Consider the following 18,368-nt stretch of genomic DNA (forward strand, 5'->3'; position numbering starts at 1 on the left):
TAAGTATATGTTACTGTATATATATATATAGATTTGAAAAGGAAGCAGTTATTAACATCCATGTTGTCCATATATAGTTTTGGAAAGCAATGCGAAAGAAAAAGAAAAGTGGTGGAAAACTGAACATGAGTTATTTCGACAAAGAGCTTTGTCTTTCATCAGCTTCCTACGCCCTGTTCAAGGTAATACACATAATTACTCTATACTTCAATTTGTATGTATGGGGTGTAAATGAGTTGAGTTGAGCTAATTAGTCAGAAACATGGGCTCCAGTTGTTTAAGCTCAATCTTGAATATTACATTATTGCGCAGGTGTAATGCTCATTTAGTTATTTTAAAGTATGGAATATTCATAGTAGAGTATTTAGTGTTCAAGTTGTAACTATAGGATATGAAGTGTAAATATTAGAAAAGTTGTTAGAAGGTTGTTAGAGTTAGTTTAATAATTAGTTAGGAGATAAAAGGTGGTTATTATTCCTGTATATATAGATTATCACACACACTTTGTATTTACAATTTTTCAATAATGCAAAACAATTCCCAAATTCTCTCCTTTTTTGCTTCCGCGTAATATGGTATCAGAGCACAGAACTAGCTCCTTTGATTCATTCCGGTGATTATTCCGGCTGCCGGAGTTTTAATTTCATCACCGGAGTATCGATTTCGCCATTTTTTCTGGCGTTGAGTTTGAAATTGATCAATTTTAGGTCAACTTTTCTTGAATTCAACTGCTTATTGTTGGCATTATATCGATTTAATCCAGATTTTCGCTTCAATTTGTGAATTGAAGTCAATTAATAAAGAAATCCAATTTCTAGGTTTTTCTTTAACAATGGCAGTTACTGACTCTGAGGCTCCAGAATCTTCTTTTCAACGAATTGAAAACCTAACTTCTATGAATAATGATCCTCTTTTCTTATCAAATTCGGATCATCCAGGAATGATGCTTACTAACACTCCTTTTAATGGAGGTAATTTCTTTGGATGGATCAGAACAATTAAAATGGCACTTGGTGCTAAATTGAAATTGGGATTCATTGATGGTACAACTCCTAAACCAGAAGTTACTGATGTTAATTTTGGAAGATGGACTCGGTGTGATTACATGGTGATTTGCTGGATATTAAATTCTATGACTGCTGAAATAGCAGAGGCTTTCTTGTATGCTCAGTCTGCTCAAGAGTTGTGGAAAGAAATTGGTGAAAGATATGGACAGAGTAATGGTCCTCTCATCTATCAAGTTGAAAGAGAACTTAGTAAGGTTAGTCAAGGAGATCTTTCTATTGCAGCTTATTACAATAAAATGAAAAAATATTGGGATGAGTTGAGTAGTTTACATGGCATACCTAGTTGTGTTTGTGGGAAAATGCAAGAATGCAGTTGTGGAATTGTTAAGAAATACTTAGAGATTGATAGTAGGACTAAGTTGATGTAGTTTTTGATGAGGTTAAATGATGGGTTTGAATCTGTGAGGAACCAAATCTTGTCTATGGATCCATTGCCAAATATTAATAAGGCATATTATATTGTTCAACAAGTGGAAAAACAGAAACAAGTCACTACTAATGTGCCAGAACCCTCTGCATGTTTTGCAAATCAAGGTCATGTTAGACAGAATCAAAGAGGGAACTATAAGGGTGACCAGTCCAGGGTGAAAAACTGTACATATTGTAAGCAAGATGGACATGGATATGATCAGTTTTGAAAGACTTGGTTATCCAGATTGGTACAAAGGCAAAAAGGCCAAGAAAGGGACTAGAATGGCTGCACAAGTTGGAGTTGATTTGGGAATAAAAGATTCACCATTTGATTATAACTATGAGAATGAATTGCAAGGTGAAAAGAAAGGTGAATTTGAACAGAACTTGGTAGCTGCAGTATGTTCTGAGATGATGAAGATGCTAAAAGGGAAGAATGTGATCTGACTGATAATGGTGGTGAAACAAATGGTTCTAAGCCACATGCAGGTATTGATGCTTCTTTTTATGAATGACTTCATGCTTTAGCCTGTCATGTGAGCATTGATCTGATTAATGATTGGATTACTGACAGTGGTGCCACTGATCACATGACACCTCATTTACATTTACTTCAAAACATTAAAGTCCGTTCTAATCCTATTAGAGTCAAATTGCCTGATGGTAGTGTTAAATTGGTGACAAAAGTTGGAGATGTTCAAATTAATCCTTTCCTCACACTGACCAATGTTTTTTATGTGCCAGAATTTCAAATAAATTTGATTTCTGTTGGTCAATTACTCAATTCAAAGCCTCTCATTGCTATTTTTGGTCCTACTTGGTTTGCTTTTCAGGACCTTTCCACTAATAAGCCGGTGACAGTTGGGAAAGGTCACAACAAACTCTACATTTGCAAGCCTTCTGCAAGTGTTCCTTCTGCAACATTTTCTGATTCTGTATTTCCTCTTGTAAATAGTTTTGTTAATAATGTTGCAAGAACTACAAACAATGTGTCTGTTGATCTATTTCATGCTAGAATGGGTCACACTTCTGTATCCAAAATGATACATGTAGATGCTTTTAAGCATGTAAATGTGTCTCATTTCTTTTGTGATACTTGTTTACTGTCTAAGCAACACAGATTACCCTTTTCAAGAAGTCAATCTAAGTCTTTGATTCCTTTTGAGCTTATTCATGTTGATCTTTGGGGTCCATATAAGACACCTGCTCTAGATGGCTCTCAATATTTTTATACAATTGTTGATGATTATAGTAGATGTACTTGGACCTATTTGTTGCATACCAAAGATCAAGTTTTTCCTATTTTATCCAGTTTCATTGCTTATGTGTCAAACCACTTCAATACAAAACCCAAATTTGTGAGGTCTGATAATGGTTCTGAAATTGTAAATGGGGAGGTTCAAGCCTTTTTTAGAACTCATGGCATTGTTCATCAAAAATCAATGGTCTATACACCTCAACAAAATGGGATAGTGGAGAGGAAGCATAGGCATCTATTAGAAACTGCTAGAGCCTTAAGATTTAATGCTAATTTTCCAAAAAGATTCTGGGGGTATTGTGTTTTAGCTGCAACTTAATTAATAAGATGCCTGTCAAGGACTTGGATTGGAAAACACCTTTTGAGGTTCTACATGGTAAAGCACCTTCTTATGATAATCTAAGGGTTATTGGGTGCTTATGTTATGCTGTTGTGACAAAACGACATAGAGATAAATTTGATCCTAGAGGTGAGAAGTGTGTACTTTTAGGATATCCTCCTGGTCAAAAGGGTTATTTCTTATACAATTCCCTTTAAGGAGAAACAAGCCTCCTTAGGAAAGCAGTCTAATACAAGGATGTTCAAAGAAGTGCCATTGTCGATTGAGGAGGATGATTATATGTTGCCTACTATGAATCATTCCCCTGCTCCAATTACTTCTACAATTGACAATATTAATGAAGCACAGTCCAGTGAATTTGTTTAAGAGAATATTACTCCTCCTATCTCTTCAAACCCTGTTCAACCATTAAGAAGGTCAGCAAGAAATGCTACTACTCCATCTTGGTTGCAGGATTTTGTTGTTACTCAGCAAAAGAGATCTGCTAATACATCAGCTACTAACCATGTTACTAGTATTGTCTATCCTTTATTCAACTATTCTGATTTTGAGTGTTGTAATCAAGAATATGTGGCATCTCTAGCACAAGTATTAGTTGTTTTTGAACCTTCTACATATGCACAAGCTGCAAAAGAACAACAGTGGGTAGAAGCTATGAATAAAGAGCTTACAGCTTTAGAGCAAAATAATACATGGGTGCTGACTGATCTTCCAGCAGGACATGAGGCCATTTCTTCAAAATGGGTCTACAAGGTTAAATATAAATTAGATGGGTCAGTTGAGAGATATAAGGCAAGGCTGGTAATTAGAGGTTTTAATCAGCAAGAAGGAGTTGATTATAAGCATACATTCTCTTCTGTTGCTAAAGCTGCAACTGTTAGGGTTCTTATTGCCATAGAAACTGCTAAAGGATGGCCATTACATCAATTAGATGTAAAATAATGCATTTTTGCATGGATTTGTGGAAGAAGAGATATATACGAAGCCTCCTCAAGGTTATACCAAGGCTTCTCCTGGTCAAGTATGTAAATTGACAAAGTCACTATATGGTTTGAAACAAGCATCTAGGCAATGGAACCAAGAATTATCAAAATTTCTGGTCTCATTAGGATTTGAGTAGTCAAAGAATGATTATTCATTGTTTGTGAAGGTTGTTGGAGATGAGTTCACAGCTGCTTTGGTGTATGTTGATGATATCTTAATCACTGGAAATTCTGAGAAAGAAATACTCAACACTAAAATGGCTTTAGATAAGAAATTCACTATTAAAGATTTGGGATTGGCTAGATATTTCTTAGGAATTGAGTTAAATAGAACAGAATCTGGCACATACTTGAATCAGAGGAAATATACACTGGACTTATTGAAGGATGCTGGATTAACTGCAGCTAAACATGTTTCATTTCCTTTGCCTACTCATCTCAAACTGTCATTAGATAAAGGTGAACTCTTATCTGACCCAGAGTCATACAGAAGATTGGTGGGTCGATTGTTATACCTATCAACGACAAGACCAGACATATCCTATGCAGTTCAGCATTTAAGCCAGTTTGTTTCAAGTCCAAAGGTTCCTCATATGCAAGTTGCTATGCATCTTTTGAGGTATTTGAAGGGTTCCATTTCAAAGGGCTTGTTTTATCCAGTATAGACTAACCTTAAGGTCACTGGTTTTAGTGATGCTGATTGAGCATCTTGTATTATGACCAGAAAATCTCTCACAGGGTATTGCATATTTCTGGGTCATTCTCTGATTTCTTGGAAAACTAAGAAACAAGCAACTGTGTCCAGATCATCAACTGAAGCAGAATATAGGAGCATGGCAGCAACCACTTGTGAATTAATTTGGTTGACATATTAAGGATTTACATATTCTGGTTCAGATTCCTTTAACATTGTTTTGTGATAACAAGGCTGCTCAGCAGATTGCAGCAAATCCTTGTTACCATGACAGAACAAAGCACTTAGATATTGATAGCCATTTCACTAGAGATGAAGTGCAGGAAGGGTTTTTGCAGACAGCTTATATACCTACTAATCTTCGGCTTGCAGATATAATGACAAAAGCTTTGGGAGCCTCTCAACATTCAATCTTAAGTCACAAGTTGGGTGTGAAGGAAGTTCCAACTTGAGGGGGGTATATGGAATATTCATAGTTAGAGTATTTAGTGTTCAAGTTGTAACTATAGGATATAAAGTGTAAATATTAAAAAAGTTGTTAGAAGGTTGTTAAAGTTAGTTTAATAATTAGTTAGGAGATAAAAGGCGGTTATTATTCCTGTATATATAGATTATCACACACACTTTGTATTTACAATTTTTCAATAATGCAAAACAATTCCCAAATTCTCTCCTTTTTTGCTTCCGCGTAATATGGTATCAGAGCACAGAACTAGCTCCTTTGATTCATTCCGGTGATTATTCCGGCTGCCGGAGTTTTAATTTCATCACCGGAGTATCGATTTCGCCATTTTTTCCGGCGTTGAGTTTGAAATTGATCAATTTTAGATCAATTTTTCTTGAATTCAACGAATTACTGCCCCAGTTTTATATCTTTTACATTAAATGTATTCAGAAAAGATAATATAGCAACTTTTAACAGGAAATAGATCTTTCATGGGTTGGAAAGGTTCTGTCGTGGACTCGGTCGTTGGGGTTTTTTTAACTCAAAGTGCAGCAGACAAGTTATCTAGGTAAGTTTATTAGTCTGGTCATTTGACAAGAGTGATTCATTATCGTGATGCATTATGTCTGTTTCACATCAATAATAATATTACGTAATGCTGGATAGTTCTGCCTTCATGTCTCTCGCTTCAAAATTTCCAAAACAAACTGTCAGCGGAGATTACATAAAAGAAAATCACACCGACCATGCTCTAGACTGGAATGCAGTGCGATGCGCAGAATTTCAGGAAATCTCTGATGCCATCGAAGAAAGAGGCATGAACTACAAACTTACAGAACGAATCCTGGTAAGAGTACATATATATTTCACAATATGAATAAATAAGAAATTAATTGGTTTATATAAGAGATAAAAACGACTTGTGCAGAATTTCCTTAATTGCATATATGATAATGATTCCGGGCTTATTGATCTCGAGTGGTTAAGAAATTCAAAACCTGCTAAAGCTATGTACGTACGGTTCTCTAGATTTTTAACTTAACTTGTTATCACTACTGCCAGTGTACTACGTAAACAGTTAAATTTCCCCTGCAGGGAGTATATAATGGAGGTTTTTGGATTGGGCTTAAAAAGCACAGAATGTGTGAGATTATTGGCCTTACGTCAACAAGCTTTTCCTGTGAGATTCTTCGTTATAATTAGCAAGTCTTGTAAAATTTAGCATTACCCTATTTGGTCATATGATCAGTGTCCATGGTTCAATTTTTACTAGGTTGATACACATGTGAGTAGAATAGTAGTACGTCTTGGATGGGTCCCAATCGAAAAGCTTCCTGATGGATTTCTCATGCACCAGCTAGAAGAGTAAGACCTTTATTTCAAATAAACTAAATGTGTTTATAACTGTTTGCTATCATAACCTTAACAATGTGCTGCTACATTTAGGTACCCTGTAATTCAACGTGTTCAAAAGTATCTCTCACAGAGGATTTCTACCCTTGATGTGGACACATTGTAATTCCCTTATTTCAAGATTAATACTTTATCGTGACACAAATGTATAATGGCTGCATACTTCTTCCCACAAACTAACACAAACTGACATGTTATGCAATGCAGGCACGAACTTCATTATCAAATGATTACGTTTGGAAAGGTACGATTTTAAAACAATAATTAAGTGTATAAAACTCAACGTCCGTTAGTATCAGTCTTTTTAACTTCTGCATTTACAATCAAATTGCGAGAAAATGCAAGTTACTAATGGGTGTTTCTTATTGCATTTTCAAGAGTAATTCTTTAATAAAACGTTGCAGATCGACTGATGTTTATGTTGGATGTGTTCTAATCTACATATGCTTTATGTCAAATTTGCACAGGTGTTCTGCACAAAAGAGAAACCAAATTGCGGCTCGTGTCCACTTAAGGAAGATTGCAAACATTATGCTAGTAAATTTGGAAGGTTTTAGAACAGTTCACTTTCTAGTTTGTTTTTGTTTATTTTACATGTTCTTACAGTCACCATCATTCATGATATACTTCCAGAGTTTCAGTCCCTCCTTTTGCTACATATTATTTGTAGTTTTTTAAACTTTTGGGCATGCGATGAGTTAACTTAGCACATTTTAATAAGATGCTAAGATTACTTGTTTGTACTGGTCACAAGTTGTGTATAAAAATCTGAAATTAGCATATCATATCTCCACAAAATGGGCTATTCAGTTTGTAAGGCCTAGATGAAGATAGAAAAATAAGTTCTTTGTACCCTACTATAAACCATGCCAATTCCAAGTCATTTTTTTTATCTACAAACGAGCAGTTGTGCAAATTACGAAATCTCTTCTTGGTTCCTGTTACTCATGGCAGAACGACCTTAGGTTTAACTACTCCTGATTTTCCATCTCCTGAATGTAGCAGTAAACTCATTATGCAAGAAGATATGGAAGACATGTTCCATGATCCTAAGGTACCTCCAGTGATCAAAGAAGGAGAGCTTTTGTCAAAAGCGTGGAACTACATGAGTGAGAAGAATATCCCACTGAACCAAAATGCTGTTTCCCAAGCATTGATTGCAGTATCTTCTGGAGAAGCATCATCATCCATTAGTACCCGAAGATTTGCTGAGAGGTTTAGGACAGAACACAAAGTGTAAGTATCTGATGATATATTCATATATTAACTGCTGTTGTAATTTTCATTGTTATAAGTTGGGACAATAGAAATGGTATGTAACAAGACCTATCCTAGATCCTAATCATTGTACGCATGTCTGTATGTTTGCAATGCAGGTATGAACTTCCAGATTCGCACCCACTAGTACAAACGGTCAGTGCCTTCCTACTTTACTTGCATTTGATAAAAATATGTGTATATATGATTATGTGGTTGTGTGTTTCAGATGGTAAAAAGAGACCCTGATGATGGACTTCCTTACCTTCTTGCTATATGGCCACTAGGTAAAACTGTTTCTTAAGATTCAGATGTTGAAGACTCTGAACAATTTCATTTTCCCAACAAGAAGACACCTAAAGTTTAGAACAAAAAAGATAACAGTTTACAAACTTAAGAAAGTGGCATATGTTGGTGGCATGTGTGAAACTAAAGAAAAGTGTATACATTCTTTGGAGACGATCTAAATTTTTAACTTGATCTTGAATTTAATTATATATCACGCTAGGGGAAACCTTGAATGCACTGGTTAAGGAGAAAGAAAAATGTCATCCATTGATATCAAGTGATTCACGGGAAGAGGGAGAAGAAATGGTGTTTGGAACACTTCTGGTGAGCAAATTTATGTGTGAAAATGTAATAATTATATATAAAACCAAATAACACATGGTGTTACACATTTGTAGGTTCCATGTCGGACTGCTACAAGAGGGTCGTTCCCACTTGACGGAACATTTTTCCAGACCAACGAGGTATTTTCCTTTTCAAGATATAGGTGAATAGCTTAGTTGATTCTAGTAACAGATAAGGTATAAACGTTTATATGGTTGACACAGGTATTTGCAGATGACGAGAGTAGTAGAAACCCACTGGTTTTGCCCACAAAGTCATTAATAGATCTGAAAACAAAGACGCTGCTTTGTGGAACCACGATAACAGCCATCTTCAAAGGTAGATGAGATACATATTGCAGAAGTTACCAAAAGTACATTCTAACTGATGAGAACTTTTTATGCAACTTAGGTATGTCAAGGCAGAAAATTAAAGATTGCTTTTGCAAAGGTATATGTAAAAATTTAATCTAAGATATTGTTTCAGTTGTGAATGGTCTCCATTTGATTTATGGTGCTTATTGAAGGAAAAAATCATTTACTTACTTTTGTGCAGGATACATTTGTATACGAGGTTTCTCCATGACAACGAGGGCACCAAGACCTCTGCACCAACAATTCCACCCTACACTTTCCAAGGTAGTAAAAGATCAACGGGGCAGTAAAATCACCAAAACGATAAAACTCTAGAAACAAGAAAGGTGACTAACAGGTGATTACACAATCGTCATCTATCTTTTGGACACACCTTTGTCAAATACAGTAATGATTTCTTCTAGAAAAATTATTTCAAGATTAACACAAATGTTACAATGGTTCATTGATTACAGTCTCACACAGTATTCACAACAAACACGATGATGTGCTTGGGATTTCATGGCTATAGACACACATAAGTACTATCATGGCTATAGACCCACATGAGGATGCGTAAAAGTAGATAGTATTAGTATGTCTGATGTGGGGGAATTGGGTAATACAGAACATGCTCATTTTACGTGTCATACTGGTGTTGGACCAGATTTAGATTGTGATATTTGGGTTCAAGTCTCTTACAGGGAAGAACCAAGTTTAGTTCAGCTCATGAAGAGCATTTGACTCATTCAAGTCATTTAATTGAGTCTTTACCCTAATGAGTTCCATTTTTACATGCTTATCTGTTTTCCATTTTTTGATGGTTTGTGAGACTTCAGATATTCCATTCTCAAAGCAAGAAATAAATGTTTTACCTTGGGAAAAGTTTTTGAGTCTCTTGAAGGAAGGGAGTGGCTCTCTTCCCATCATCATCTCTCCTAATTTTACATCTCTGTCTTACTCTCACCCATTACAAGGAATGCCGCTATCTTCCCCTCACCCCATCTCTCCCCCCTAATTTCAACTAAAAGAAAAAAAAAATGAGAGAGAGATTGAGAGGAGAGAGAGAGAGAGAGAGAGAGAGAGAGAGAGAGAGAGAAGTGAGACTAGATGCGTGAGGATGGTCATCCTCACTCTCCTTCTCTCCCCCCTTGTCTCATCTTTCATGCTCTCTTGGGGGAGGGTTTCATGCGGTATCGTGTTATTTATGAGCTTTCTGAAGCTAATCTAGACTTTTCATACTAAAAAAGGAATTGGATTGTTCTTAGTGTGGTGTTGGTTTATTACTAATAACATCTTCTTTCACCAATGTGATTAGTCATGGTGGTGTTTAAGTACTTCATCCTAGATTAAATCCGATTATTAGGTATGGTACTAGGAACTATATAAGTCATATATAGTAGTATTATTGATTCTTATTTTGTTTTGACTTTTTCATTTTTTTTTTTTTGATACACATCAACCGGTATCAAAGCATAAGCAAACCCGGGTTGTCTTATATTTATGTTTTTATTCGTTTACTGTATCCTTCCAAAATCATTTCATGTCAATCTCTCCTAACATGACACTCCAATTATATGCTATTATGCATGCTTTAGATTAGTGGAGCCATTACTTGAGGCCAAAACAATTTGTTCTTCATCCTGACCATCAAGTTTGAGGCATGGCTAAAGCAAGTTCAATCCAGGACACGGAAGATGGGTAGAATTCCTCTAATCATTTACTTTTGCTTTAAAGTACAAAGCTCGAAGTTCTAACATTGTTGCAAATGCCCTCTCTCAAAGGAGAGTCCTAGGTTTTTCTTTCGAATTTTACTCGGATGATGTTGACTTATCTAAAGTGATTATGGAATGTGAAGAAAGAGCTTACGACTCATATGCGGTCCAAGATGCTCCTTTGTTCAAAAACAACAAACTTTGTGTTTCCAAGGGAACTCTAAGAGAGTTATTCCTTAGAGATGCCTAAGGAGGAGAGTTAGAAGGTTATTTTGGCATCAACAAGACCCTTGGCATTCTACACGAACACTTTTATTGGCCACAAATGGAACAACCATGGGAGGACATGGCCAAAGCAAGCTCTATCCAAGGCATGCAAAATGGGTAGATTTCTCCAATCATTTACTTTTGCTTTAAAAGTACAAAGCTCGAAGTTCTAACATCGTTGCATATGCCCTCTTAAGGAGATATGTCATATGCCATGGATACTATTCTTGGTGCAAGAGTCCTAGGTTTTTCTTTCGAACTGTACTCTGATGATGTTGATTTCTCTATAGTGATTATGAAATTGAAAGAAAGAGCCTACAACCCATATGCTGTACAAGATGGTCTTTTGCACAAAAACAACAAACTTTGTGTTTCCAAGGGAACTCTAAGAGGGCTATTCCTTAAGAAGCCTAAGGAGGAGGGTTAGCAGGTGATTTTGGCATCAACCAGACCCTTGGCATTCTACACGAACACTTTTATTGGCCGTGAATGGAAAAACCACGGGAGGACATGGCCAAAGCAAGCTCAATTCAAGACATGCAAAATGGATAGAATTTCTACGGTCATTTACTTTTGCTTTAGAGTACAAAGCTCAAAGTTCCAACATTGTTGTAGATGCTTAAAAAGATATGCCATATGCCATGCTTACTATTCTTGGTGCAAGAGTCTTAGGTTTTCCTTTCGAATTGTACTCAGATGATGTTGACTTTTCTAAAGTGATTATGGAATGTAAAGAAAGAGCTTACGACCCATATGTTGCCCAAGATGATCCTTTAACAACAAATTTTGTGTTTCTAAGGGAACTCTAAGAGATCAATTCCTAAGAAAAGCCTAAGGAGGGGGGTTAGTAGGTTATTTTGGCATCAACAAGACCCACTGGCATTCTAGACGAACACTTTTATTGGCCATGAATGGAACAACCATGGAAGGACATGGCCAAAGTAGGATCAATCCAAAACATGCAAAATGGGCAGAATTTTGATACGAGCAGAAAGAAAGTCGGTGGTGAAGTGTCTAAGTTATAATACTTATTTAATTATATTTGGTAATTACTTTGGCTCAAGTTAGGTTACGTGATTTTTATGTTTAAATAAGGCTGCCAGTCATTAGGGTTAGAGATGGAGATTATAATTGTGGTTTTTATAACTTAGGGGTTGTTGGAGCATTATACTAGATTATCTTTAATTAACAACGGATTACGGTTGGTTTTGTTTCTCTCTTTTTTTGTCTATCTTTGTAATTGCTTCGTATTATGTTGGTATTATCAATTGGTTACTGTTTTCTGGTGTGGTACATATCAAATTTCTCCAATCAATTACTTTAGCTTTAAAGACGAAGCTCGAAGTTCTACCGTGTTGTTGATTCCCTCTGAAGGAGATATGCAATGCTTACTATTGTTGGTGCAAGAGTGCTAGGTTTTTCTTTCATATTGTACATTTGTACCTAGATGGTATTGACTTACATAAAGTGATTATGGAAGGTAAAGAAGGAGCTTACGATACATAAAGTTATTGTATGCATCCACTCACGAGTATTCTTATCAAGTACTGACCCATATATATAAGATATACGATTTACAATTGATGTACTGTCTAGGATTGCTTACGTGAATGCTTATCTGCCTATTTTATAATGAAAAAACACTTCAAAATAATAAACCCAAACACGCCCTTACCATTAACATAATTGGTGGAACATATTTTGGTACCTGTAATTGTAAATCACAAACCAGACAGTACCAATTGATGCAATTTTATTTCTAAATCCGTGTATTCTATGAAGCCAACCATAATATCTAAAACAAAAATTACATGCTTGTAAGCTCCAAAGACCATAAGGTCAAGACAGAACAAGCATAAGAGCCGTAAGGTCAACACAGAGCAAGCACGAGAGTCGTAAGATCGTATAAACAAACCATCTAAATCTCAGTCTAAATCATGGCTTTTTAGATTTATCATGAACAAAAGGGGAATCATGATATAGCACCCCAACTATTTCTGCATCATCCACTGCATTATATCTTTCCGAATCACTCCAACCCTTGCACTTTTTAACTCAAAAGTGTTGAAGTGTTTGTAGTGAGTACGACTTCCAGCTGGGTCTGCTGGCCTCATCATCATAGCACTAGTTGGGTACGCCGCATGCCAAATATTTCCTGAAGTGAACTGACGCTTACTAGAATCATGATTTTTGTTTCTCATATAAGTTATTCCGTAGCGCCGTGGAGGTGTTTGCTCGGAGGAGTCTTTGGTCAACTGCTTATTTGTGGGTTTGACTGGATCAGTCTTGGATGGGTCAGGTTTTGCTACACGTATCTGAGCAGCTGGTTTCATTTTATCCAGCCATCTAAGAATCCAATTACCAAGATTTCTACCAACTTCAATGTCTCTTTGTTGTACCTCGCGATGAACCTTTAGTGCCACATCAAAAATGGATCGTGTTTTTCTATCATACAACAAACACAGAAAAAAGCCATATCATTATTAGCAAGATTTATGAACTCATACAAACTCACTAACCCCGGTTACAACATTAATTCTATACTGCATCCAAAGAGATATCCTACTTAACTGTGATAAAGGAGTCAAGTAAAGTTAGATCCTGAACAAAATGTTGGCAACACAGGTATTTAGTGTCAGCTTCCAATCTCGATGTAAAAAGTTACAAAATTTTGGTTTCCAGAGTATGTTTTGGCGTATAACTAATCAAGCGTTAATGTCAGGCTACAAACAATCTACAATATAAGCCTTCATTGACACATTATCAAACACAATGACTCTATTGGTGAGTAAAGCATATTTACAAACAGATCAGAGAATAAAGTAAAAACATAGAAATTTATACAGTTGGTTCTGCAACATATTTAGCAGCATCAAATAAGGCACTCTCAAGTCTTAACACACAATTTTGCAGGGTACAGGAGATTGCGTTTTCAAGAGTTAGATTTTCGACACTAACCTCTGCAAACTCTGGGTCTTAACATATTTCTTAGAAATTGAGTTTTCCCTCTACCAAAACAAACAACGAAACACCATAATCAAAATAAGCAGCTCTCATCAGGCAGTTTCTCTCTACCAAACTGCTCATGGCTTAAATGTAAGTGCCTATTTCAGTATTTCCAACCAACTGGGTTCAGTGGTTGGAGCCCTTGCCTCTGGTGACAGAGGTCGTGAGTTCGATCCTCATGCCCAGCAAGGTTGGAGGTCCTTTTCTACCATTGGTAGAACCTAAAAGCAGCCTCTCTACCTTAGGTAGGGGTAAGGCTGTCTACATCTTAACCTCCCCCATACACTGTCGAAGACAGTATTTGGGACACAAAACCCGTAGAAGACGGCATTGGGAGTAACTTTTTCCTATATCAGTATTTCCCTTAAAATAAAGTAAGCCACACCTAATAGCGAAATACTTCAAATTGCATTTTGGCTTTCTAAGAACACAATAAGATATAAATGCACTACTGGACACACACTATTTTCTAATTATCCGAAATGCCATAATCAAAAATAATCTCTCTTGAAACGCGATCCCAAGCGGGGAAGCACACCCCACGGGCAGACCAACCTCATAATAGTGTCCTGTTGATCTAACAAAATCAGCCCATGATGATTTACAATACTTCATTTTATTCAAATCATTCACATTTTCGTATTTATGACAACATTTACAGCACAAATCACTTTCCAAACAATTAATAATACTATACTATTATTACTACGATATGAACATTCATCAAATGAAAACCCTAAATTACATATCAGACTATATGAAAAATTACATAGATACAAACAGATATAATAATAAATAAATATGAATAAGATATATATAGATATAAAACTCTAAGAGTAATGATACCTTTGAAGGAATTGACGGAATTTAGGGCGTTTAACAAGACGGCGCTGAATTTTGAGAGCAAGTTTGTAAGTCCTTTTTAATCCTAAAAAATACGCTGTTCCTAATGTTATCTCCCATAGCACCATTATTTTGTTTATTTATTTATTATTCGGATTTGAATATGTATGTATAATTTGTTAGTGGAAGGTGTGGAAATCTTACTCTGATAGGAATATGTATGGAAACATTGAGCAGATCACTCACATACATCCTAACTGAACGCAGTTTCTACCATTTTCCTTTCAAGATGTTTAGAGAAATTTATTTTAGGAAAAGCCAAGTAAAACAATGAAAAAAAACTACTGTGGTAAATACTTAAAAAAAAATGCTTTTATAACAAGATTACTAATTTACCATAAGCAGAATGACAACTTTGTAGGTAAATTTATGAAATTCTAACCATTGGATTACAATGGTTAAGATTAAAAAGTCATCTTTGAGTTTTAATACTTAATTTAAATCTAACGGTCAAGGTTTTTCTAACTTTACCTATAAAGTTACTTGAACTTCAGAGGATCTCTATCCAACATAAACACGTTATAGGAGAAGTGAGGTGTAGATGAAATCGCCTTTATTTGAGGATAAAAAGACTGCTTTTATAAGAATCTTTAATAAGTATGAATGTATCATAATTTTCTGTAACCATTATAAATTAAGGGATTATCTATTACACTAAATGTAATTAATACATAATTTTTTTTTTCTTTCTAAAATGAAATATGCATTTTTCATAAATAATTGTTGTAATTTCTCTTCTTCTTTTTTTAAAGATGAATATATTGTGCATTAATTACATTTCATGTGTAGACAATTCCTATTTATTAATCTTGTGGTGTTTGAATATTTTGTGTTTTAAAAGCAACGCCTTCTATCGAATTAAACATATCATGTAGTATAGGTCTATGGGTGAGTTATTTTGAGAATTTATAAAAAAAACCTTAAGAACTATATGGACAAAACATTCTTTCTCTCTTTCTGTTTCTTTAATTAAATAATAAAATTCACTCAAATCATTCAAAATGTTTATCTCACAAACCGTAAATCGTTAGACGAAACAAAAAGCATGGGTAGTCTTAAAATTTCATCCTCTTTCATTAGAGATACAATTTAATATACTTTTTGTAACATCCCGAACTTTTAATTAACGGTTGACTTGAGTCGTTAAGTCAACACAACGTGTCCGTTAAGTCTCTAAGAGATTTAATGTTTATGTGTGATTAATGTGCATTATGTGTAAGGTTTTAAAGCCTTAATGATTCATGTGTTAATGTGTTTAAGATGATTAATTGTGATTAAAGTGTTCGTAAGTATTCCCGTTAGGTTGTTTAAGCCTTAGATGTAAAGATGTGAAGTGAAGGGGATTGAATGTAAGTTTAGAAAAGTGTGTACAGCAGGTTTAGGGGTAATTAGACCCTAATCCCTGTCATTATTCAGTTCCAAAAACACATTCTTCAAGCCCTAGGTCGTCCCTCCTCTCCTTGATCAATACTTGTGCGACTTCATACGTTTTCGGGTGTGTTGATCAAGCCTTTTGCATCCTCTTTGTAATCTCCAGGTATCCAAGGTATAATAACATTGATTTTATGTCCTTTCAATCATATAATCAGATCCATAACTGGTCTAGGTTATTAGAAGATCAATTGATGTCAAAAACGTGTGTTTTGATCGATTCGGTAACCTAAAACGTTTAACTATGTGATGCAAATCAAGTAAGGATTAATCAATGATTTCATTGCATCATTATGGTCTTAAAATGGTGGATTTTGAGGTGCAAAAGTCGTTCATAAGGTTTGGGGTCGTTTGGGGTGTGTTTGGTTAAGTTTTGGAGGTTAAACAATGAGGTTTGTGTAGAATCGGGGCTAGCTGCGGCGCAACTGGAAACCAGTGACACATAGCTGCGACGCAACTAGGTAGTTGCGACGCAATAGCGACGAAATTTTCAAATGGCCATAACTTTTGAACCGTAACTCCGTTTTTGACAAATAAGATATCCACGGAATCGTGAGAGAGTCTACTTTCTAATGGAAATGTTTTTGAAAGATGATTGTAATGTCAAGTTTCCAGAAAGGTTAATTTAGTGAGTGTATCCTGAGTTTCGTCGAGTTATGTAAGCTTTAAAGTATTAATCGAATGTCCGATGCATCAAGCATTGTCATGAGTCATGTTTATAGGTATTTAGACGTGAGTCATGACCTTAAGTGAGTGGGTATTTATTAGCTCATTATGTCGTTTAATGATTATAGGTAGTCGGAATACTTGCAAAGCTCGGTAACTTACGTTATCATTTCTTGTGCACTCCATTGAGGTAAGATACACTACTTTGACACGATGAGGGTTCAACAAAAACATAGTTTTCATATAATAACTTCCCCTAATGATATCTTGGTTGCTTATGGGTATTCGGGATTATACGGGAGGTGATATGGGCTATGCAGATGCATATAAAAGCCTGAAATGCTACCCCAATTATACGTATTGCTATGAGATGTTATGTATGCTTAATAGATGATATGATATGAAATGATGTACGATCTAAGATGATAAATGTTATGCAATGTTGTAATGATATACGATATGCAAAGATATATGACGATGTACGTGATGTAACAATGTATGCGATGTGATGATATGAAATGAAACGCTATGAAATGTGATGTATGATGATGATATGTGAAATGTGCATGATTACATGGCTTGTTCATCTAGTTCACTACACTTATTAAATTGCCATGACACGTGCACGTTTAAGGGCCCAAACGTAATGATGTATATGTGATGATTGTTTAGGTTGTGTAAACACCTAAACTATATGTGATGTGAAATCGAGCTCGTAAATTTGATGTGAAAGTGTTAAGCTTAACCCGTACTTGCCCTTGCCCGGTGAGTGCGTATATGGTTGCTTGGGTGGCTCCTTGCAACATAATTACGTGGTTTGAGTATCTCCGGGTGGCGTGATTAACCACCAATGTCTTTGAACATACGGACTACTCCTGGATTGGCTTGCCATTCCTTAACGACATTGATGCACTACTGAATGGTGGTTCATCTAGTCGGGTGCAACTTATGTCACACTTAACGAGATGCATATGTTATATGAGACGCGTGACTTTTGTCACGATTATAAAGATGTTCAAATGTGATATGTGATGATGCAAAAGATGACTAGGCACATTTAGGATGACCCATCCTAATATAAATGATGTTGATGATATGATATGTAAGTGTGATGATATGTTTGAGGATTTGTGCCTTAACGACTTAATATGACTTTTATATAATGTTTTAAATGGACAAATGTTTCATAACTTATGTGTTATCTTACTTAGCTAATTCGTTAGCTAACACTTGCTCTTTTAAAATGTGTTGTGCCCTCAGGTCCAACAATAGTGAGCAGGTAGATGTGAGAAGATGTGAGGCATGGGTAGATGATCTTGAAGCTGGTTATAGTTTACCCATAGTGGTCGCTCGCTCTAGACATTTGCTTTATGTTTAGATAGTAATGACTTGTATTGATAATGTGTTCGGTTGTTTAATGTTGGGCAACCGATGGATTTCCATTTAGACTTATTTTGATGATATGGCTAGTAACACCATTTAATGAATAAACCAAACAGATTTTACTGGTTTGGACTTTTAAAGTTAATTCCGCTTCTTTTAACGTC

General features: G+C 35.6%; 2 protein-coding genes across 2 annotated transcripts; one reads left to right on the forward strand and one right to left on the reverse strand.

Annotated features, from left to right (window-relative positions):
* The first annotated feature begins 6,520 nt into the window (after nucleotides 1–6,520).
* LOC122601837 (protein ROS1A-like) lies at nucleotides 6,521–9,169 on the forward strand. Its single transcript, XM_043774572.1, has 12 exons — nucleotides 6,521–6,563; nucleotides 6,645–6,713; nucleotides 6,819–6,855; nucleotides 7,079–7,161; nucleotides 7,617–7,847; nucleotides 7,988–8,024; nucleotides 8,098–8,155; nucleotides 8,377–8,480; nucleotides 8,555–8,620; nucleotides 8,705–8,819; nucleotides 8,892–8,930; nucleotides 9,036–9,169. The coding sequence occupies exons 1-12, from the start codon at nucleotides 6,547–6,549 to the stop codon at nucleotides 9,167–9,169; spliced, it is 990 nt and encodes a 329-aa protein (XP_043630507.1). The 5' UTR covers nucleotides 6,521–6,546.
* A 3,382-nt stretch (nucleotides 9,170–12,551) lies between these two features.
* Nucleotides 12,552–14,938, reverse strand: LOC122600647. The gene is made up of 2 exons (XM_043773397.1): nucleotides 14,668–14,938; nucleotides 12,552–13,260 (listed from the first exon to the last, which is right to left on the reverse strand). Exons 1-2 carry the CDS (start codon nucleotides 14,790–14,792, stop codon nucleotides 12,807–12,809), a joined length of 579 nt encoding a protein of 192 aa, XP_043629332.1. The 5' UTR covers nucleotides 14,793–14,938; the 3' UTR covers nucleotides 12,552–12,806.
* Between the last annotated feature and the right edge of the window lie 3,430 nt (nucleotides 14,939–18,368).

The sequence above is a fragment of the Erigeron canadensis genome, chromosome 5, assembly GCF_010389155.1.
Source record: "Erigeron canadensis isolate Cc75 chromosome 5, C_canadensis_v1, whole genome shotgun sequence".
NCBI lineage: Eukaryota > Viridiplantae > Streptophyta > Magnoliopsida > Asterales > Asteraceae > Erigeron > Erigeron canadensis.